The sequence below is a fragment of the Somniosus microcephalus genome, chromosome 1 (genome assembly GCF_052327205.1).
Source record: "Somniosus microcephalus isolate GS21.2 chromosome 1, FLI_Smic_1.0, whole genome shotgun sequence".
Classification (NCBI taxonomy): domain Eukaryota; kingdom Metazoa; phylum Chordata; class Chondrichthyes; order Squaliformes; family Somniosidae; genus Somniosus; species Somniosus microcephalus.
In genome coordinates this window covers 51269968-51294977 of record NC_140987.1, presented here as the reverse complement: position 1 = coordinate 51294977, position 25010 = coordinate 51269968, and the positions used below count along the sequence as shown (strand labels likewise).

The 25010-nt window shown below is 43.5% G+C and overlaps 1 protein-coding gene across 2 annotated transcripts in view; it reads right to left on the bottom strand.

Annotated features, from left to right (window-relative positions):
* The window catches only part of LOC147124065 (storkhead-box protein 2-like), a 348039-nt gene extending 324171 nt beyond the window's left edge, over positions 1-23868 (bottom strand). Inside the window, exon 1 of one of the 2 annotated variants that reach the window (XM_085980377.1) lies at positions 22994-23868. In XM_085980377.1, the coding sequence (XP_085836503.1) occupies positions 22994-23327 (334 nt within the window). In that variant the 5' untranslated portion in view covers positions 23328-23868. The remainder of the gene's footprint in view (positions 1-22993) is intronic. The other variant, XM_085980393.1, reaches the window with a different exon arrangement.
* Between the last annotated feature and the right edge of the window lie 1142 nt (positions 23869-25010).

Sequence of the window (25010 nt, the reverse complement as noted above, 5' to 3'; positions counted from 1 at the left end):
GACCTTCTATCTAGGAGGGATGTCAGCGTAGACGTGGGTCCTCATGGCCCCACTGATGTGCAGCAAGGTGCTCTCCAGCTCCTTGCTAGCAGGGAAGTGCGGGTGGCCCATGAGATGATGGTGAGAGGGGACATGGAAGTGTGGGCTCCCCTCAAAGTGCTTACATTTCTCCCCCGTTGCCACTCCCTCAGTCAGAGCCCCAGATGGCTCCTCGGATCGCGATGGCCGAGTCTCCCCTACACAGTCGCAGGAGGAGCAGACTTTGGCGGGGCCATCAGAGGCTCCAAAACCCATAGGACGTCCACCAAGAGTATCTAAGCAGTCGCAGCAGGGAAGTGAGCGGGCTGCCTCTGCCTCTGCTGAAGCCACTGGGATAGCACCTCGTAGAAGCACGCATAAGAGAAAGATGACACACAAGTACATTCACAAGGGTAGCCACTACCCTTTTTATTCAATGTTAATGTCAAGTTTCCATTAATGAGATCTCAACCATAAAAATCTTTATTTTCACCACTTTCCGGTCTTGGAGAAATTTGTGTGCACCTTTGGAAGTGGCTTACTGAGTTGCAGTAAATAGCGAGACATAATGGTACCTCCATCAATGGTGATCAGTGTGAAAGCAATAGCTTGGTCATTGTGGGGATGATTTATGGTGCTGCTGTGGGATGGTGCCAACCTGGCGCAGCATGTGGCAGCCATATGGGTGTACAGCATAAAGTTAAGTAAATCGGGCCATGAGGAGGCTATCCCTGGCCTCCCAGGCAGCAATGTGCTCGATGCTGATGCCCTCTGTCCTGTGCAGGTGGTGGTGTTGCTGGTATTGGGGATCATCGTGGTCAGATTCTGAGGACCAAGGTGAGAGAGTATAAAGTGCACCCATGCTGATGGAATAGATGGCAGGTGAAGTAGAGTTGACAGAAACATTGTGTCAATGATGTGAGAGGCTCTTCCAATGAGCCGACACTGGATGGAGACTTTGCTGGAACAATTGCAGCCTGCAGAAAGTTAAATCTGTGCTGGCGATGTAATCAGCAACAGCTTCTGCCTGAGGAAAGTGATCAGCTGTGAGGTCGGAGCTTTTATAGTACATTTCATGCTCTCAAGTAATCAGCTGGAGCAATGGCCACTCAACTCCCACCTCAGGTTGACAGAAGTGGTTCCCGAGCTGCGTGAATCCTGTGGGCAGCCAGGGAAATTTGAACGGTAGGGGTAAAAAGACGCTTAAGTGTCTGACAACAAGCTGATAATGATTTCAATTAGGTCGCCCGCCTCTGCCGGTCAGGTCGCTATCGCACTGGCAAACACACCCGAGGGAAAGGCGCGTGGGGGGCCAGGATGACAGCGGGTTCCCGACCCGCTCCGGCTTTTTTCAAATTTCCCACCCGACCCGCTTCCGATCGTGCCTGCATGGACCCCAGAAAATTCCAATCGATGTGTATTTCACTTCAGAAATCAATTACTATAATTACTTGCTGCTTTTTGCTCAGTTGTGTAATCTCCTTCTCTAATAATATAATGTTCGACAATTCCATATACAGTATCCCCTACATATAAAATATAAGGAATATTTTTGAATAAATTGTCAATGTTTATACGTCATTGTCCTGAAGTATTCTTTTAATTACAATATATGCCCATTAAATGTTACTCCTTCCATTTTAACAACATGTCTTGTAAGGATAACTATACCTACAAAGTCTTCATAAGCCCTGTAAATGGCTAGGCTTGCAATACGGTGGCGGAAACAGAAACCCCTTTGATCTGTCAAACACAAACCTTTAGGCAGCCATTAACTAATAGTCTTACTAACAAGCATGTTAAACAAATTTTCTACTGAATCTAAGTAATAAGAAACCACTAGGAAGTTAAATGATTAGATATTGCATCGAGATTTTAGCGTAGATTAATAATTTTAATATACACAGATTATTTCAAAAAACATAAAGCCATTGAACAAGAAATCTACAGGAGATTCACATTACAATATTCTGCCCAATTGGATTAATTTAGTGTCACAATATTGTTACAATTCAAACTTGCTCCCAATGTTCTTAACTCATGTTCCAGAGTGTTAGACCCACATCCTATGAACTTAAAGCTGGAATCTTAGACATGATGTGAATAGGATAGCATGCTACAGTTACCCATCTACCATGGTATGATGTACCAGAGATTATGTGGGCTGCCTGTCCACTTCAAAAGGCAGGAATTACCAAACTTGTTAGACCATTGTGTTCAGGCTAAAATTAAAAATCGAACAATTTACAGACAGGCCAATTACACTGAAGCATAAACATACAACAATAACTCAGTAGTATAATATTTGATTACTACGTTAAGTATCCCAAAGCAATAAAAACAAAGACAAAGAATTTATTTAAGAATACAGCTACCGAAAAACAGTCTTTAAATCAGACTGGTTCTGGGTAACTATATTCTTAAATATTCGGTCAAGTAAAAAAAGAGAAATGTTCCTATTTGTGGCATGCTGGAGCTCTGCCTCAATCAGTCATCATCAATATTGATCAATCACTTCAGATGTAATTAGTCAGATATAATACCTAAATAAATGCATGAGTCATTTTGCAATGGTTCTTACATAAAAATATAATCAAAAAGGAAGCAATCACTTCATAATTCTTCATTGTCATTTTATGGAAAAGAAAGCCAGGTTCAATCAGAAAAAGAATAAGATTCAGCTTTTCCCAAAAAGGTAAGCAAAGTGAATGATGCCAATGGGCAGTAGTTCAAATATTATTTCTGTCTAATGAGTGTCTTCCCACCACAGTCACTCCTAATCATAAACATGTTTCTACTGTGATGAAGCAACTGTCAAAGATGATTCATAAGGTTAAGTAAAGACATTGAAAACAGTAGTTGTTCTATAGTTCCTGTACTTCCTCTACCTCAGATGAAGCTGGTTAATTCAGTGCAAACTCTAAATTTATCTTTTTAATTCATTTTCAGTGGGTTTTTGTTTTTAAACTATAGCCTGTGCAGTCAATACAGTAAAATAAAATTTCCTCAACTTTCTCCTCTTTTTCTCACTTGCTCCCATGGATACTGGCAGTATCTTGCCCAAAATGGCTGTTCATCATGTTTGAATCTAAACAGCAAGTGTCAGTAGGCTATTGTAATAACATTTCTAAAAAAAATCTGGGAAGTAATTTTCCGAGTTTGCACTTTTGGCGGGGAACATTTCCCGTCAGCCATGCATATCAGAAAATCAAGAGCGCACTAGCCAAGATTTTCTGATATATGCCAGCGGTGGGCGAAGTACCTAGTGGGCAACGCAACCTTGGTAAATAACCCCTTTGATGTATATTTGTTTGCATTCTTCAGAGTCATGAAGTACAGTATATTGTTTTTGTAGGATGTCACAGACAAGCTTGTTTTTACCCAATATCTACACACATGAACTTTTCAGCACGGGTCACTGGATATTGATCAGGAGCGTTAACCCTGGCTGATGTTGCCCTTCCCTAGCCAAGGGGCATTGAGGCAAACTGCAGTACCACACTTGCTGCAACATCCAAAGATAATTCAGCACAAAGCTTCTGGTCTTCATGACATTGGGCCAGAATTTGCTGTCAAAATGACAGTGAGGCTAATGGCACTCGCTGTTATTTATGCGCAAATGCCACAGCAACTTCGGGCAAAGGGCAGATGTGAGGTTAGAGGCATATCCAAGAGTTGCTGTCCGAGCTGTGCCACTCCGCCGGTAGCTTCTCGAAAACGGCATCTCACTGTCTGATTCACCATTAAAAAAGGGATGTATAAAATAAAGTTTGTTGAACTCAATGGCCTGGAATTTCCTGGAAGTTTTCGGTGCAACTATGGCATATGAGCGGTGTTGTGCCCGTTTCTGACCAAGGAAATTCATGCGTCACTAACTGGTTTTACGCTGAAACATTGGTATGTGTAAATTTCTCCAATTGTTGGTGACGCTTCTAAGATACGTCCACCAAAACTTTGTTGCTTACGCGAGTTTCCTGCATTTATGACAGTACTGTGCTGGCATAGATTTACGCCCCAAAATTTAGACGCAGTACAGCTCTATTGGCATAATTGAGATTTCTGGAGTTTCAAAGCAATTTTTCCTCGGGGTTTTTGTAAAAAAAAGAAATGCTTACCGAGACGTCCACTATACTTAACTAAAGTGCTGTCAGTATCAGTACTCCCCAAATTTTTCAGACTCCTGCCCCCTGCCTCCCCCCACATACATTCAGTGGGACTAAACAGCTAGACTGACTTTCCCAATGGGCACACCACTGACCTGCATAATAATGGAAGAAATGGAGGAGCAGCAATGGCCACAGGCTCCGAAGGTGAGGCGCCATTGCAGTAGACAGCAGTCCATTCACGAATATCCCTATTGGTAGCGCTGTACTTGCGCTTGTCTTACGGCGGTTTTTACATTCCGGAGTAGGCAAATGAGCTCAGCAAGAAATTGAGGTGCATGTTCCCGTCGACAAGATTGGCGTACATTTCTGCATAATTTCTGCGTGTGTGAGATCCAGGGAATTCTGGGCTTAGAGCTAGTCTTAGTATATTCTTCCAACAGCATTGGGCAAACTCTGAGAACAAGCTTCTGAATTTTCTAACTGTTTTCGTCTTTAATAATGAAAAGGGAGGAAAAATTGGGTATTGCCCATTTTGGGGCACTAATGATCGCCTCCGACTGCAAAATTCGCCTCTATCGCCCCTGGAGGTGATTTGAGCGCTAAATCAAGCGCTACACACCTCTCTTAAGGCGCAAATGTCAGGGAGCGAGGCGCTACCTCAGAACGCTACCGAAGCTCAGGCGATGTCAGTTACCATGGAAGCCAGACAGACTGGCGCTGTCCAGTTCTTAAAGGGGAGGGGCCATCTTGCTGGCCAGCTGCACCCTACTCATTGCAGCCTTGAATCTCGGCCTGGAGAGACCTCTAAAGCAATTGTGTTGGAAGCACTAATGAATAGGCCCAGGAAAAAAGCTCAGCGCTTAGAAACCTCAAAAGTGGTGCTGAGGGTCAAAACTCCTTAGGACAGCATTAAATCTCGCCAGACATCTCTCTCCCTCTCAACCTACATGTACCAAAAATTTTGCTGACAAGAAAAGGCAGGAAGCGCCCACTTTTAAATAGCGCTCCCCAAGCCCCTTCCCAACTTGAAAACGTTCCCCTCTAACCGTCGTTCCTAGCTGCAGGTGCCAAGACAGGGGGCACAACTCAATATTCGCTCCGGGGCGCTGCATGCTCAACTGACGTCACGACCTCCGTTCCAATAGCCATGTGAAATTTACAAATTTGAAAGGTTTGATGAGTCCTGAACACAAGGACTCATTAAACTAAGAAGAATGTTAGTGTTTGACAGCTTCACAGAGCTGTCAAACGCTGACATTTCTTCTTTCAAGAAGTCTTGACAGATAGCACATCTGACGTTGACGTGATCTGTCCATGACTTCCTCCCTAATTGGCCTGCCGAGCCCACAGGGCGGGCTGAACAAGCTGAATCAGGGGAAAATCCCTCTGGTTGGTCAGGCTAGGCGGGACATTGACACAAGCAGCTGTCCTGCCTCCAACTCACCTCCATTCACAAAATCCAGCCCACTAGCTCCAGTAGTAGCTAAGCTAGGAACTGATATATTCATTGTGTTGAATTATGTGGTTTTGAGGTTAGATTCCAGAAAGTTCATGTAATACCAGTGTCTACCAAAATAGTTTTTTTCCATTAAAGATAGATTAATTAATTAATTGCACATATAGTGAAAGAACAAGTGGCTCGAAGCATTACACAGATGTAACACACCCAAGGAGTTTGTAATCTACAAGAACAATCAGTTAAGAAAGATATTAGAATCCAACATTATCCATTACAGCTGCCAAGTTTTGCTATTTTAATTAATAATATTTTGTTGTCATTGCCATGTTTTAGCAGCAGAACATGACGCTAGATACAGGAAGTAAAGTGAGGCAACATCTATAAAGGCAAACAAAGTGAGAAAAACCCATCAGGTGAGAAGTGCTAGCATTGTTATTGTTAATTTTGTTGCACGTTACTGTATGTTTTTCATGTTGATATCGTATAGTCTACTCCGAATAATTTGAAGTTGCATTTTTTTCTAAAATTTCAATAATTTGAATTAAGAAATGTAAATAATACAGTGGAGTATTTAATGCTAAACACCTCAAAATTAATAATGACTGTGAATTAAGGGAACTAGAAAGTATAGCAATGTTACTGGTTTACTGCTTAATAATCGGCATTTCTGATGGTAGAAAGGCTTGCTTAAGCCATTTCGCATTCATTCTGTTCTTTGGTTTACTAATTAGATTCTCGCCACTCTCCAATCCTGATTTTGGCTCATATAATAAATGTGGAGGCTGAAAATCGACTATGGCCAAGTAATGGCACAGCGCCACACTACAACCTCTGTTTGATGACTAGTCAGATGGCTGTGGTGGTGCAGAATAAGGTGAGAGCAATCAGGGTGGCCCTGTGTGCCACCCCAGAGCACCCTCCCCATAAGATTACATTGCACATGCCTGCAAAAAGGCACAGATTGAGGACTTGAGAGTTCAACTGACCCATTGCGGTCAGTGGGAGTGCCAACCATATGATACGAGCTGCAGGTGTCCTTGCAGCAGATGGCACAGCTCTGCATCTGACAGTCTGCAGACCCAGGACCTCTGCAGCCAGTTGGGCACGACCATTGGCAGGTGGGTGGACCACTGTTGGTGATGTGCAGGTCAGGCTACTGGCAGTTGGATACAGACGGCCTCTGATGCATCCTGACCTGCTTGGTATCCCTCCATTGCTCCTCCTCCTCTTCCTCACATATGAATAAAATCAAAGGTTAATGGATACTGGGAAACCATTATTATCCTAATATTGCGGGTGAACGAATAAATGGCAGCGTCAGAATTTTTGGGCTTAAGGCTACCTGACCAACTAATTGGAAACAGGAAAATAATAGAAAGGGAAGAAAAATGTTCAGAAGTAGTCTCAACATGCTGCTAAAAATACAACTCTTTTAAATGCATTTCCGTAAACAGCACACCCCAGCAGAACTGGATGCCCATTTTATATGGGTGGGTAGACAAATAAGCGTTATTAATGCTATTCTGGTGTAAACACCAAGAAACTGTGGAAGTTTAAACAACATCATTGGGACCCAATATGAATATAATCAAATACAAACTAGTGGTCGCTTCTAACACTGGTACAAAACCCAACCAAAAAATGTGATGAGGCACTAAATGAACGAAATCTGGTGTAATGGTCGCCACATATTTTTCTGATCGGTTATACCAGCCAGTTAGATGTGAATGATTTGAAAGTCTACTCTCTTGATTCTTGATGAGGTATAGTTGCACAGTGACGAATGGCCTCCTTCTGTGCCGTAAACTTTTATGATTCTATGAGCGACCCTAACTCAAATGACCATTATTCATATGTGAGCGTCAGCAGTGTGTGTTGATCCTGTCCTCACCTGTAGTTCCCAGCAGGGGTCACGGGACAGCGATCTTGTGATCAGGGGTCTGATTTTCTCTCCGTAGCCTACGGGTGTTGAGGCAAATTGTCGCGCCCTGCTGCTAGTTCAGCTGCGATCAACAAATGCAGCATAGACCAGGGATCAAAACTGGGATCTTTCGCGTCTGCATGGCTCAGCTACTCACTGATTAACCCAGTAGAGCTAGGGGGGAGCACTGTATTAAGTTGTTATGGGTACTGCAAAATCCAAATAAGTAAATTGTTTGTTGCCTGGAAGTCGTTTACTTTGGAATGGCTATCTTGAAGGCTTCACTCTGGAAAGTGTGGCTTATAGCTCTAAGTGCACACCGAAGCAGGTACTTTAATCAGAAGCACACAGTGACTTTGCCCTTTTGTCTACAGGAATGGAAGCAGGAACTTAAAGTAACCATTGAGGCTCGAGCCTTAGATCAAAAGCCCTGTATTTTAGTGCAATCCAGGCAAGTACAGCCAACTAAAGCCAAATAATGTGAACATACACAACGGATTTAATTTTAGAACAAAAGTAATGCCCTGAATCGCTGTAGAGGTGCAGGTTAACTATATAGCTTGTTGCTAAGACAGTAACCATGGTAATAAGTAAGGTCATACAAAGGTGTACAGGAGTGTGGCACACACTTCTTGGGATGTTTTATTATCGCGAAACATGATATCCATGCATGGGAAAGTTCTGTTAGAAAATCCTTGTAGGTCAAGAAAAATAAAAGCTTATGAATATCCACATCTCTAAAGCTTCATCTTCGTTCATAATTGGCTAACAAATTATAAAGATTTGGGGTGACAATGATGCAAAGAAAATGGGGCTTGAATAAATACGTACCTGTAACCTGATTTTACCACATTTCGCTACACCACCTATCTTTCAGCTCTGCATGGAATACTGAATAGAAGACAAAAAAATACTGTAGCAATGCTGTCTTCTAGGGGCTCAGGGTTTTTATATAACTCAAAAGCTCATGGATTTTAACAAAAAGGTTTTGCAAGTTCAAAGCAGCGTTAAAACAGTCGCAGGATAAGATGAGTGTTCACATTGACACAGTCACACCAGCCAGTTTCCTTTCAAGATAAATACAGGTTTACTCGAAAGAACTAAATGGAACTTTGAGAACAAAATCAATTGTAGTAAAACTAAAGTAATAAAAGACAATTAAAAACAAAAGAATATCAATGAAATATGCTGATCATCATGTCAATAAAGGACAATGATTTTTTGTATTCATGTGTTCCTTATTAGTTTTCTGCACCAATTTCATGTATTTAAAACAGAGGTTGTACATTTAAAACAGCACTGTGGTACAAATATTCACTTGCTAAAAATTATTTGATGTTTAACTGGAGAAAATCCCCAAATAAAATACATTTGGTACAGATGGTGAGTTATAGTCAGAAAGCAGTAGATGTTTCTAGTATTGATCATCAGTTCGACCCGAAACGTCAACTCAAATTTCTCTCCACGGATGTTGCCTGACCTGCTGAGTTTTTCCAGCAATTTCTGTTGTTATTTCGGATTTCCAGCATCTGCAGTATTTTGCTATCGTATCAGTTAATTATTGTTTTGCGGTCCATCTCTGAAAACAATATCTGCTCAAACATTTAGGGTTGGGCTGATGCCTTCCTATTATTAAAAAAACATGTTGAGCTAGTTAAAAGGTGGCTTGGCAAGAAACTCAAAGGGGGTGTTTAAAATAATTATTTTTGGACAAAGGCTTATTAGAATAGGGAATGCATTCCCACAAGTGGCCATTGAAGCTGTGTCATACACAACATTTAAGAAAGAATTAGATAAACATTTGAAGAAAAATAATGAAGGGTGTGTGGAAAGAGCAGGGCTGTGGGTTCAGAGTACCACCACAGGAATACTCAGTTGAATGACATTTGTTTGTGCTGAAATTTCGATGATTTCCTCCCCAAACCTCTCGACCTCTCTCCCCTGCTTTAAGATGCTCCTTAAAACCTACCTCTTTCACCAGGTTTTTGGTCACCTGTCCTAATTATCTCCTTATGTGGTTCGGTGTCAAATTTTATTTGATAACGCCCTTGTAAAGTGTCTTGGGACATTTTACTACATTAAAGGCACTATACAAGTTGTTGTTGATGATGCTTCTATGAAATAGGACAGGTTAAAAATAGACTGTCAATTCTCTAACAGTGGCTTATAACAATGGTAAATAGCAGCATTACTATACTGGACTTGAGGGATCATTTTAACCTAAAGCATCTGATGGGAATTGACAGAATCAGTTCGGCTGCTGGTTTTATACCCTTCCCGATTTTATTTTCCATTGAAGTGAAGGGTGGGGTGTAAAACAGGTGGCCAATCCCATCCCATCAGTCTCCCACCAGATGGGTTAGGTTTAAATTGCCCCGAGTGACATGGATTGGGAGGTTACTGGTCAGGATCATCTGGGATCACTTCATCAATGAACCCATGCTTACCTTCAACTGGGAAAAATGCGATTGGATACTAATCATCTTGTAATCTGGATCATATACACAGTAATATATACAGATGATTCTCTGGTGCTGGCACTAAGGTAGAAGGTACAAGGTACGCCTGCTAGCGATCTGCACAGCCAGCTCCGCTAGGTCGGATTAATTAGATATTCAGTAAGAGCCCAACAAGAAATACACTTACTGCTGGGGACTCACATAGTGAGGGAACAAAATTCCTGTGCTGCTGCAGCTATGTAAAGGACTACAACAGCCATTTACAGGGAAGGTCCTCATTTATAAGCTTCATTAAGAAAGAAAAGACTTGCATTTATATAGCACCTTTCATGACCACCAGACGTCTCAAAGCGATTTACAACCAATGAAGTACTTTTTGAAGTGGAGTCACTGTTGTAATGTGGGAAACGCAGCAGTCAATTTGAGCACAGCAAGGTCCCACAAACAGCAATGTGATAATGACCTGATAATCTGTTTTTTGTTATGTTGGTTGAGGGATAAATATTGGCCAGGACACTGGGGTTAACTCCCCTGCTCTTCTTCGAAATAGTGCCATGGGATCTTTTACGTCCACCTGAGGGAGCAGACGGGGCCTCGGTTTAGCGTCTTTGGAGTGGGACTTGAACCCACAACCTTCTGACGCAGAGGCGAGCCACAGCTGACACTTAAGGTCTCAAGCATTGTGTGCAAGAGCAATATATGGAGATGTAGGTATTGGAGGGAGCATAAAATAAATTGTTAATAGATATGACTTCAGCTATTGCACTCTTCTCTAGCTCCAGTCAGCGCACAGCTTCTGCCTCTGGACAATTCCACTCTTCTATGGATAGACATTTGACTGCCCAATCGTAGAATTTTGGGCCTGGAAGGGCCTAACCCATCCTTTTGCCTTATCCTGCTGGTTTCCACTCCCAAAGGAATTTCAAAGAAAAGAAAGAACAACAAACTTGAATTTATAGAGCACCTCACACACTCGGTGTCCCAAAGCACTTTACAGCCAGTGAAGTACTTATTTGAAGTGTAATCACTGTTGTAATGTAGGGAAATGTGGCAACCAAATTGTCCACAGCAAGGTCCCACAACCAGCAATTGAAAAATGACCAGATAGTGATTTTTTTTGGTCAGGAACATTCGTCTAATTGTCCTGAATTAGTATGCCTGCACCTCCAAGGAATGATATTCAAAATATATGGGATAATTCCACAATCGGGTGTTTGCAGAGAGTACAGATCAGTAAATTGTGGGCCCATAGCCTGTAATTTTTCATCCATTCATTTTATTGCACACAAAATCACAGCTGCAGGCCCACAGTTTCCCAGCCCATGCCCCCTGTGTGCATCGCTTCTTGCTGGGAGCGCTCAATTAAGGAATCAGCCCTGTAGTTAAACATTGGTGACATGTTCAATTTGAAAGGGATCACCAGATAATGACAGAGAACCTTCCATCTCGGAGGGTCTTTCCTAATACCAGACAATAACCTGGACATGTTAACCTCTAGTAATCAATATTAGCTTGGGCAATGATTAAGCACAAGTGGACCATCACTTTAGGAGACGAGGTATTATCTCACAACTTTACTGTGAAAGCCACTGCCATTTAATGGAAGGGTTCAGATTTACTCTAATTAACTTTGTATCCTGAAATTCAGCCATATACATTAATGTGATCCGTTGCAGACAGGAGGATTATGGATACGCTATTTGAAATAGTATGTTGTCTGCTTATAAACAAATCTTGTATTCTTTACTCCTTAATTCTATGCCTTGGAAATTGAGCTCTGTTGGCAACTGCTAGAAGTTACAAGGCTGCTGTACAGATAGTATGGGGAGAACACCTGTGCCTTGTGCCCCTAGCCAACTCAAACAAAGGGGAGATAATACAATTGATGTAACTGAAGCTAGAACAGCCATGTACAAAAGTTCCCATCAACCTGTAGCAATAAGATAGGTGAATTTCTCCTCCACTCTATTCTACCGAGTGCCTTCTCAGCATCAAATGAAAAGGCCATGGTGGGATTTTTCCCATTGGGTGAATCAGATCTGCAAAAATATGAATCAGGAGAGGCTTGCATTTTGTAATTCAGAGAAGATGGCTAATGTTCCTCCTGTTCAATTGATTCTTAATGTATTTTGTGATTCATTACAAAAGAGTCCTTAAAATTTGTACACCTATACCTACATTAACACACTTTTTTATGGATTGAAAGAAAAAAAGACTTGCATTTATATAGCGCCTTTCATGACCACCAGACATCCCAAAGCACTTTATAGCCAATTAAGTAGTTTTGAACTATAGTCACTGCTGTAATGTAGGAAATGTGGCACAAGCTCCCAAAAACAGCAATGTGCTAATGACCAGATAATGTTTCAGTGATGTTGATTGAGGGATAAATATTGGCCAGGACACTGGGGATAGCCCCCCTGCTCTACGAAATAGTGCCATGGGATCTTTAACATCCACCTGAGAGAGCAGACGGGGCCTCGGTTTAACATCTCATCCGAAAGACGGCACCTCCGACAGTGCAGCACTCCCTCAACACAGCACTGGAGTGTCAAGCTAGATTTTTGAGCTCAAGTCTCTGGAGTGGGACTATGAACCCACAACCTTCTGACTCAGAGGCGAGAGTGCTACCCACTGAGCCACAGCTGGCCCTTGGCTGGAACTTCTTAGGAAGAAATACCATCAAATAGATACAAGCTAATTTGTACAAGTCTTGACATTTTGTTGAGTCACCAAGCAGTGGAACTGTCAAATTTTGTGCCACTTATATTGCAGTTGGAGGCAAATCACTGCACATCATTGTCTTTGAGACAGGCGTAGGATACAAAAATTAATGCAGGATTTGGAGGGGGGGGGGGGGGGGGGGGAGGAGAAAGAGGAATAAGACCATGATTTATGACGTGCCAGAAGGTGTTTCTTTTGCAAAGTACAATACAAATACATTTTTGTGAAATCACAAGAGTGAAATTCGACATGGGCGGGAATGCAAAACGGCTGATATCGCAGCTACCGCCAGTTATACGCCCCGCTGAATATTCAGTTCCATTGACTTGTATGGAACTGAATATTGGGCGGGGGGTATAACTGACGGCAGATGCGATATCGCCCATTTTGCCTCACTGAAAGAAAAAGACTTGCATTTATATAGCACCTTTCACGACCACCGGACGTCTCAAAGCGCTTTACAGCCAATGAAGTACTTTTGAAGTGTAGTCACTGTTGTAATGTGGGAAACGCAGCAGCCAATTTGCGCACAGCAAGCTCCCACAAACAGCAATGTGAAAATGACCAGATAATCTGTTTTTGTTATGTTGGTTGAGGGATAAATATTGGCCAGGACACCGGGGATAACGCCCCTGCTCTTCTTCGAAATAGTGCCATGGGATCTTTTACATCCACCTGAGAGGGCAGACGGGGCCTCGGTTTAACGTCTCATCCAAAAGACTGCAGCTCAGACAGTGCAGCACTCCCTCAGCACTGCACTGGAGTGTCAGCCTAGCTTTATGTGCTCAAGTTCCTGGAGTGGGACTTGAACCCACAACCTTCTGACTCAGAGGCGACTGCGCTGCCCTGCCCAAGTCGAAGTTCACTCTCGTAATATTACATAAAATTTTGCCCCAAGCTTTTGCCTTTCTAGGTATATGGAGTAAAAGTTCACAATTTCCTTTTACTATTACTACTACCATGAGCAACAACAAAAAGTGAAATGAGAAGCGTTATTTCTCCCTGTGCCGCTAAGCCTTTGATCTTGAAGCTGCTATAGTTCAGGAAGCTGCAGCTGTAGATTCCCACCTGCCTGCATCCTGACCCCAATTTTCCTGGCAGCGCCTGGTGCAGTCAGATGGAATATGCTCTCTGTTGCATCTAACCTTGGACTTGACTTCAGACAACTTTGGGGCCGACAGAGCTAACTATTTTGGAGAACACTGCCAAAAAATGTTAATATTTAAAAAGCAACCTTCATGTGTGGCGGGGAAAAGGCCTGCAGGCAACCATTGTACTTTTTTTTTTAAATAATGTCTTTTTTAAGCTTATTCAGCTAAAATGGCAGAAGCTCCTTTAACAGCAGATTGAATAAGATCAAGTTGTGCTTAACAAGTCGGATTCCCTTTCCAATTTCCCATTACTTTCTATGCCACTGAATTCCTATTAAAAATATGCTGTATATCAACATTTTTCAAGTCAGTCAGGTACACCCAAGTGACCTTCCAACCTTTTTTCCCTGTAGCCTCCCCCACTAATCATTCACCCATTGATGCATAACAAAGGCTTCAGTCTTTTAATAGGTTAACAAAAGGGTGAGAAGAAGGTGAGCTGTCACTTTACATCAGTAGTCAGTTATACCAGGACATATAAAAACCCAACTGGTTCACCGGACAATCCGAAGCTTCATGGTAATAACTCACTTGCTCTTCTTCAAAATAGTGCCATGGGATCTTTTACGTCCACCTGAAAGAGCAGACGGGGCCTCGGTTTAACATCTCATCCGAAAGACGGCACTCTTTCAGTACTGCACTGGAGTGTCAGCCTAGATTTATATGCTCAAGTCCCTAGAGTGGGACTTGAACCCACAACCTTCTGACTCAGAGGCAAGAGCCACAGCTAACACTTTAATTTAACCACTACACCACCATACCCTGCTGGAATAGGTCTTGAACCCACGACTCAGAGGTGATTACTACCAACTGAGCCAAGTGGACACTATGAAATAAAAGACATTTTATTCCATAGAAATCAATTGAACAAATATGTGCATAAGCAAAACCTGCACTTACCCATTTACTACAGTGGAACAGGGATCCTTCAATATACATGAAGATGCAAGGACTTTTCCTTTATCAATAAGTTTGGATTGATTACTTTATGCAGTATAATCCTTAATATCTGAATTCCCCAATACCTTGTATATGGCAGTAAGTGGGAACCAAATCAATTAATAAAAGAGGGTGAGTCAAATCACATTCGCCACTGGAAATATCACAATAATTGAGCATTGAGCATTGAGAATTAATCCTAGGGTTCCGAATACTCTAAAGACTAGCGTATGCCACAATTAAATCTATGCATCATCAGAGGTGCTGTCTTTCAGGCGAGACATTAAACTAAGGGCCCATCTGCCTGGTCAGGTGGATGTAAAAGATTGCATGGCACGATTTGAAGAGCAGGGGCGTTCCCCTAGTGTCCTTGCCAACATTTATCCCTGAACCACCAAATCCAAAACAGATTAACTGGCCATTTTATAGCTGTCTGTGGGACACTGCTGTGTGCAAAACCTAAACTGAGTTTGCCTACATAACACTACACTTTAAAGCTAGTTCATTGGCTGTTAAGCACTTTCAGATGTCCTAAAGGATTTGAAAGAAGCTACGTAAAGCAAGTTCTTTCTTTCTTTATGACCATGAGTTAACATCCCCACTAATAGTCCACCTGCTTATTGCCCTTCTGTCAAGTCCCACCATGCACTTAACTGATTTAGCAGGACTCAACTTGATTAGGCTTTTATACTTGGCATATTAAAATGAAGCTTATTTTTTAATAATAAACTGTACTTGTCTAAGAAAACTGGGGCGAATCAGAACACTGTCCTTTCATCTATGGAACCCAGATTAACATCCACCCAAGACTGATGAATGTCTCCTCTTTCTTCTATCTGTAAGGGTCCTTTGTGAAATGAGTTTCAGCAAGTTCTTGGTGGGTAAGTATACAATGATAAAACAGCCAACAATCAGGCACAAATTGACATCAGACTGGCAAAGTCACTCAAAGGCATTGATGCTGGCAGTTGTGGGAATTTGAAAAGTTTACACTGGGGCAGTATGAGGTACTTTTCTGAGATTGGAGTTATCATCGTTAATACAGAGTAAAGGAGCTTTGTTCTGCATGTGGTCTTATGACAATTTGCTTGGGCATGCCAAACAGTGACTGTGCAGATCAAAAGCGGGGAAATGTTTAACTTCATCATTGTCGTCCCTCAACTTTATATACACGAGTATAAAATTTAACGAAAACAAATTAAACAGTTAAAAAAAGCTACATGTCCACTTGACGGCAAGTCCTTCTTCAAATCACTTAAATGCAATGGAAAGGTGCCAATTTGCACACAGCAAGCTCCCACAAACAGCAATGTGAATGACCAGATAATTTTTTTTTAAAGTGATGTTTATTAAGGGATAAATATTGGCCAGGATATCAGGGATAACTCACCTGCTCTTCTTCGAAATAGTGCCATGGCATCTTTTACGTCCACCCGAGAGCGCAGACGGGGCCTCGGTTTAATGTCTCATCTGAAAGGCAGCACCCCCTCAGTACTGCACTGGAGTGTCAGCCTAGATTTTTGTGCTCAAGTCTCTGGAGTGGGACTATGAGCCCACAACCTTCTGACTCAGAGGCAAGAGTGGTACCAACTGAGCCACAGCTGACACAATGGTCTAATGGATCATAATGGTCTATGTTTTTTCCTCTTGTTGCAGACATCTGGGGGTCGATTTTAACTACCCTTGTGGGGAAGCCATTAAAATGGCATGGAGGACTTATCCACTCCTTTCCTGCCCCAATCCGGCGGACTGCAGGTGGCGAGGGAACCCACCCCAAGTTTGGAAGGAGCTAGAGGCAAAGAAGTTCAGACTCTAGTGGCCCTGACTGCAACAGACAATTGACAGTTTGTTGTCGGTTTTCTTACAGGAGGCAACACAACTCTATCACAGCCTCCCGAGTGAAGTGAACCCCCTTATGCACTACTCCTCAGAGAACTGCGCACATGTTGCCCTGGGCCTACAAACTCTGTTGGTAAGTATCCCTGTGAACACACCTCCTCCTATTCAGTCACCCTCCAGTTGTTGCACCTGCTCCCCCCTCCTCCTCTTGCCACAATAGGATTCCTATAAGGACCTCCATGAAGAAATAAGTATAATGTCAGAAGCCCCTTAACAGTTCAGAACATTCAACAACAACCTGCATTTATAAAGCGCCTCTGACATAGTAAAACGTCCCAAGGCACTTCACAGGAGCATTAGCAAACAAAATTTGACATAAGGAGCCAATGGGACAGGTCACCAAAAGCTTGGTCAAAGAGGTAGATTTTAAGGAACATCTTAAAGGAGGAGAGGTAGAGAGGTTTAGTGAGGGAATTCTACAGCTTAGGGCCTAGGCAGCTGAAGGCACGGCCACCAACGGTGGAGCGATAAAAATCAGGGTTGCGCAAGAGGCCAGAATTGGAGGAACGCAGAGATCTGGGAGGGTTGTAGGCAGTTACAGACAAAACAGCAAATAAAGTACATTGAAATCATCTAAAGAGCAAAAATTCACTATTTAATGCAACCAAAATGTCTCCCGATTCAAGAGCAGCAGAGGATTCCTTTTAAATATCGTTGGAAATGGCCGCCTCTTGACATGTACTGTCCATGGCTTGAGAGTGGGAGCAGGAGCTAGCTGCAGCGTTGTGAGCCGAGAAAAAAAAATGGCATTAGAGATCAGAACTAAACCGATTAGAATATATCAATCCTGCCCATTTCTGGTGTGAGCTCTGGCTGCCTGGATCGGGTTCCGCCCAAAGACTGACACGGGCAGGAACATCCGTTGTTATTTTGGTCTCACCCCGTTTTTAAGCACAAATGGGGCAATAGGAACATGAAAATCTCCTCCACGCGTTCACATTATAGGCTAGGATTTTGGCAATAATTTCTCAACCCCCAAAATAATCCACATTCTGGCGACTAAATTCACCCATCTAGTCATACGTACCCTTTTGAGAGGAATTGGGCTAAAAAGGGAGTGTGATTTAAACTCTTTCCTGAAGCTAATTGAAAACCATCCCAGCATTTTATTTTTTCATGGCTTGCCTCACTCGATGGAAGACACCTCACTATGGACTGGTATTAATTATCAGCCAGTAGAGGGGTTATCAGGAGAGATAACCCTTGTGAATCAATAGACTGGTAAGCAGCTGAAAATCTACTCATACTACGGATTCTTGTGACACGTGGTCTGACTGGTGGTGTATTCCCATCTTCCCTCTCATATTATCCTGCTCCTTCCTCTATGGGGTTGTGATGTGGAGCATGTGAGCATTGTTTGTGTTCCATACTTTGAGCCTTGAAACTATTGGTTAAACTCTGTAGGAGCAGACACTTTGTACAGTACAGTATTCACCCCGTGCAACATCATAGCACTCTACTCTAGTAACAGAGCAAATGGGAACAGTGCCTGCATTTATGATGTGACTACAGCAGAACTTCATAATACAGTATTACAAAGTGTCTGCATCAAGCCATGTAACATGGGATGACTAATGATGTGATTATATAGCTGTTTCCACATTACTGCAAAGCAGTTTCATATCAATGGAAAAGTGTTAATGTAATCTGGGAGTCAAATCAGCATGCTGCATGGTAGCTGCAGGTCTCCGAAAAGCAAATGGCACAGCTCAGTATCGACCCAGACCATAAGACGGACTTGTTGCAGCAATGACTGCAAATATGGTTGGCAACATCTTGGCGGGTGCGGCCAGTCAGGCTTTCCAGAGTGATGGTCACTGTAGCTTGCTCTCTTTCTGAGCCACTAAAAGCATGTCCTGCTGTGATTGGGATGCAGTACAATGGTAAGTCAGGCCTTCAAATGTATCTATGCCATCAGGCCGGCTGCACTAAACCTCTGCCATAGTGAGGTATGGGCAGTTTTGTCTGTAGATATGGGTGTGACGGTGCCAGTGGGTGGGGACAGAACACTTCTGGTGCATCCTGACCTGCCTGGCAACCATTCGCTAATCTTCCTCTTTCTCCTCTAAAAAGCTCAGCTATAGGAGCAATCCCACTGGGAAATTCACTGGTGGCACGAATTGGGCTGGAAAAAATGTACAGCAATTACTAAAGGAGATTTTGCAGGGCTATAGGGAAAGAGCAGGGGAGTGAGACTAATTGGAGAGCTCTTTCAAAGAGACGGCACAGGCACGATGGGCCGAAAGGTCTCCTTCTGCGCTGTATGATTCCATGATCACAAAGGCTCATAAACGCCTACTTGCCAGCAGAAAACATACAAATTCTTTGAGTTAAAGTCAATGAAAAGCAAAATTGGGCGGGGTGTAAAATGGGCTGCCAATTCTTTATTGCCCATTTTGCACTATGGCCCAAGACTTAATTTCAGCCTTATGATCTTATAAAGTTCAGACACAAATGCAAGTTTCCATTTTTTTTCTAGCCATTATTCAATTATTCATCAATGCAGAACTTTGAAAAAGTTTTCTGAAAATCAAATGATAAAATATTAACTTAATTTCCTCTGTCCAACTTGTCAGCAATGTCTTTGAAAACCCCAAAAGGTTAGTTAAGCATGACCTCCCTTTTCTGAATCAGTGTCCTTGGCCAAGTGTTCAGCCACTGGAACTTTGAAAATCATCTCAAAGACTTTACAACTGATGTTAAGTTGACTGATACATAATTATGAGGACATTAGGACAGTTACCAAAGTTGATGCTAGCTGAAAGAGCGAGGCTTTAAAGTCTTATCAACCCATAAAAACTACCCTAATATTAATTCAAGTGGACTAACATTAGACTTGGAAAAACTCAACTCTTCATCTACACAATTTCTAATTCTTAAAAATATGGGGTCACGTACATGTAGATATAACATTGCAGCTTCCTCGCCTTTGAGGTTTGCACTTAGCTGTTATAATTTCTAACACAAGACGATGTGGTTAAATGCACTGTGGGACAATTTGTATCCATTTTTTAACAACTGGCTTCCATTTTTTGATAAACCTTCCCCAGCTAAAAGCATCAATTCCATTGGCTTAAAAAAAACTGGGTATCTAGTTATTAGTTCATGATGAACTTTTTTTAAACTAAATTTATCCAATGACACATGATGTGAAATATAGCTGCTACATACAATAAAAATATACTCACTAGGTCTCCCAAAGACAGGGAGATAGCAGTATTGTACTTGTATAACACACTCACATTCAGTACGGTAAATAGTCTAAATCCACATTTTGTAATGTTGAGCCGAGTATAAAGGCAGGCAGAAACAACTGAAGAAAAAGCAACATTTCCCTCGCCTGAATGCTATAATGCGGGTTTTAAGATTAACAAAGCAGTCACATATTATTTGGGAAAAGTTCTAAGGGTTCAGATTTTATCTTTTTCTTGAAGGCATTAAATCAAACATGCAATAATCTTCACAACTGATCGAACCTTTTAACATTTTGGAAATGCCATACCATCATGAGACACAACACTGATATCTCATCGGTTCTTAAATAAAAGCTAAAGAATGCAATCTTTGCAAATGATTGTTGGCAACTTGTAAAAGTTATTTATCAGCATTCTTCGTGGATTGGGAAACCATTAATGCAAACTGCCTCCTAAAGCATATCTCTCAATTGTCTTGTTTTAACAAGATCATCCAAACATTAAACAGTGCCAGAGAAAAACCGCAATGGCAGACAAGATCTCAGCTACCAAATCAACTGATTCGCTGCTTCTGCAGATCGACCCAAGTGCCTGTCCAAATTACACTCTCTCTACATTGCAGGTTGAGGGGTATGCCCTAACGAGTAATTAAAATGCATGCTTTAGTGCAGATCTTTATTTTAATAATAATTTCTAACAAATATCTTATTAAATACATCAATGTTTTTCCAACTTTTCTCTGTGGGGACACCTGAAAACACTAATCAGAAATTAGTATCAGCTGCTGAAAGGAAAACAGTGTTATTATGGCAGAAAACTTTCTTAATTCATAAATACAGCAACAACTAAATTGTTATTAAGTAAACTCATACAGATAAATATTGAAATTTGGTGACAGACAGAAATCTGACGATCTTGGGAACCTCCTGGAAACCCCTGGTGCATCCCGTGAGTCCAGTGACCTCAGTTTGAAAATCTATTAATTAAATGACCTTCTAGAGATGTACCATGAAATTACATTTGTCACATTTATTAGGGGGCTTAAAAAAGACTACATGTGCTCTTTAAGGAATCCTTTGTCAATCAACGGCCTCAACCCCATATCTGTGCAATCGAGATTCTTACAGCACTTCTTGCACAGTTCTCAATTGGTGACTGTAGTGAACACCGGCTACTTAGTACAATATTCAGTGCTAAAAGCAAGCACAGACCACAGGTGCACCTTTCATTTGGGCCTACAACTATATTGTGTGCTTTTTTTTAAAAAACGCTGCCACATTTTCACACAGAAGTTTCCAGTTCCATTCCAAACTATGACCATTCAATTTACCTCCAATATATACTGCTTCTACAAAATAAAATGTGTAATTTAATGTGAATTTCATGGCTAGATACAGTACAACTTCCACATACAGATTATTGAACCTTTCTTTTAGTCTTTTCATTATAGCTGACAGGTATTCATTTTCTAACATGGGTTCTCCACAGGCATGTGGCACAGCGACTAAGAGCGTGTAATCTGGGTTACCGTGCTGGGTTGTATGCATCATTGGAGTTGCTTTCAGAAACATATAAAGTTACAGAGTACCACCCATTTAGCCAGCTAGCTGTAAGTGTGACATTACATTAAGGTAGCTTCATACAGTACCATAATTGTAATCCATCTTGTGCCTGCAGATTTTAATACAGCAAATATTGATTGTTCAGTCTACAATTCTAAAAATCAGAAAAGGAATCCTAACAGAGTTTATTAAAACTTTTCAATTAATCAACACCTGACAAATATGTGGATGTTCTGTGCTAACCAGTACTGTGTCTAAAGTACTACAATCTTCTCAAATAATCCTTCATTATATCTGGGTGCTTTCATCGCATAATTATATGTCTAAAGAGTGGGAATTCAATAGTCTGACTGCATGGCCGCATTTCACACAACACTTAGTTACCTCTTTGCTAGATCATCTCCACTGGGTAAATAGCCTTTGCAAACACTAATGCTTTGGCTCGGGGACGGTTTTGCAATGCTAGAATGAATTTGCACGACCGCTGTTCTACCAGAGAAATACGGCGTCTGCAATGAACGAAGCTGCAAATATTTAAATACATCGAGCGTAAATAGCAGGCTGATATTGCGCGCTGTCAAGTTTTGTGTCAGGGTTCAACATCAGAAACCTGAATGACATGTTTTGATTCACCAAGCCAGGGGCGGCATGTCATTATCACACAAGTATTTGCAATGTTCAGTCCATCGTTTGTGAGGGCATTTAAAACTTCCCATGCTATTTGTATGGGTCTGATAGAAGCATCAAGCAAATGCATAACTATTTAAAACATTTTCTTGAATCTGTGCAAGTTTTTTTGGTTCCCTTTTTATCCTTTCCTTTTGGAAGTAGCCTAAATGTTATTGTAACAAATAGTTACTGTAACAAATAGTTGATTGCCACCAGCAATTCTAAACTAAGGTAAGATAGATCACAAAGGTGATTAGACTGATGGTTATAGTATTGGATGAGCAACCTAAAGGGTGAGTTCCACAGAAACATAGAAGATAGGAGCAGGAGTAGGCCATTCGGCCCTTCGAGCCTGCTCCGCCATTCAATGAGATCATGGTTGATCATCCAAATTCAGTACCCTGTCCCTGCCTTCTCCCCATATCCCTTGATCCCTTTAGCCTCAAGAAATATATCTAACTCCCTCTTGAATATAGTTAATGAATTGGCCTCTACTGCCTTGTGAGGTAGAGAATTCCACAGGTTCACCACTCTCTGGGTGAAGAAATTCCTCCTTATCCGTCCTAAATGGCTTACCCCTTATCCTTAGGCTGTGACCCCTGGTTCTGGACTCACTGGCCATCGGGAAAATCCTTCCTGCATCTAGTCTGTCTAGTCCTGTTAGAATTTTATAAGTTTCAATGAGATGAAATCTCATGTTATATTTAAGTCACTGAAAAAAGCTTGCAATTAATTTTTATTTTAGATTTCCCACATCCGCAGTATGGTGCTTTTGTCAAAGTAGATTCCCTATGTTGGTAGGGCGCACTGTCCAGGAAATACCTAGAGAAACCAGACTGTGACACACCGCACTCAGGGTCCACAGTCATGGCCGAGCAGCGCTCAGACTCACCCAGATACTTGATGTCGAATCCCCGGGGAGCTTTCAGCGACCTCCTCACCCAAGCTTCCCGCAGCACTTCCAAATGCGACTCCTTGCCCTGGATCAGCAGGACGTGCTCGTCGATCCAGCCGAGGAAGAACGCCTCCGAGATGGCATCGGTCACTCGCTTGTTCCAGAAATGCTGCATGTTCTCCGCTTTGAAATCGGCGAAGATCTCGTAGCCGGCGCGGTGGTGCTGAATCTTCTCACTCACCGCCACAGCCCAGGCCGTGCCGCTCCGGGACAGCACCACCGCCAGCGAGTGCGGGGCGATCTGCAAAAACTTCTCCATTTTCTGTGGCATTGTCAGAAAAACAAAAGATCGATACTGTGCAATTTACGCGTCGGGTCGAAGACTGAAAGTGTTTGCAGAATGCGAGAACCCTCCGCAATGAACCCCCGCGGGTATCGCTGCGCTTTGCATTTCTTTGCACTGATCGGATCGATTGCTGTCCGGAGCTGCTGGAAAAGAACAAGTGGCTCCGCCGGGCAGGTGAGCAGCGCCTGACTTGGAGCAGCGGCCAGCAGGCGCAGTCCCAGTCCCTGCCGCTCAATCTCTCTCACCGCCGAACAACTCAATATGCGAAGGAGCTGCCGGCAAACGGGGGGCTTTGGCTCTTTCCAATGCGTCCCGCGGTCAGCAGGCAAGTCGCCCCGGAGCCCAGCCCCGTTGTGCGGACCCTCTAGTCTCAGGCAGTCTCCTGCTGCGGCCGCATGTCCTCGCAACGCTTCCCTGCGAGCACCGTGTCCAGTCGAACTGGTACCGCGCTCTTTCCCCGCCCCACCAACACCTCCTGCTCCCACTGCCAGCCCCTGGTCTGCTGTCTCCGGAGCTCAGGGCTCCAGTCTCTCTCTCTCCTGCTGACAGCTCCCAACCCGCAGCTCCCCACTGACACACTCCCAACCCGCAGCTACCCAACGCCACACTCGCCCCACTTGGGTCACCAGTGCTCACACACACTCGCCCCACTTGGGTCACCAGTGCTCACACACTCGTCCCTCCCGGGTCACCAGTGCTCACACACTCGCCCCTCCCGGGTCACCAGTGCGCTCACACTAGTCCCTCCCGGGTCACCAGTGCTCACACACACTCGCCCCACTTGGGTCACCAGTGCTCACACACTCGTCCCTCCCGGGTCACCAGTGCTCACACACACTCGCCCCACTTGGGTCACCAGTGCTCACACACTCGTCCCTCCCGGGTCACCAGTGCTCACACACACTCGCCCCTCCCAAGTTACCAGTGCTCACACACTCGCCCCTCCCAAGTCACCAGTGCTCACACACTCGCCCCTCCCGGGTCACCAGTGCTCACACACACTCGCCCCTCCCGGGTCACCAGTGCTCACACACTCGCCCCTCCCGGGTCACCAGTGCTCACACACACTCGCCCCTCCCGGGTCACCAGTGCGCTCTCACTCGCCCTTCCCGAGTCACCAGTGCTCACACACTCACCCCTCCCGAGTCACCAGTGCTCACACACTCACCCCTCCCGGGTCACCAGTGCTCACAGACACTCGCCCCTTCCGGGTCACCAGTGCTCTCACGCACTCGCCCCTTCCGGGTCACCAGTGCTCACACACTCGCCCCTCCCGGGTCACCAGTGCTCACACACACTCGCCCCTTCCGGGTCACCAGTGCTCTCACGCACTCGCCCCTCCCGGGTCACCAGTGCTCACACACACTCGCCCCTCCCGGGTCACCAGTGCTCACACACTCGCCCCTCCCGGGTCACCAGTGCTCACAGACACTCGCCCCTCCCGGGTCACCAGTGCTCTCACACACTCGCCCCTCCCGGGACACCAGTGCGCTCACACTCGCCCCTTCCGGGTCACTAGTGCTCTCTCACACTGGCCCCTCCCGGGTCACTAGTGCTCAGACACACTGGCCCCTCCCGGGTCACCAGTGCGCTCACACACTCGCCCCTTCCGGGTCACTAGTGCTCACGCACTCGCCCCTCCCGGGTCACCAGTGCTCTCACACACTC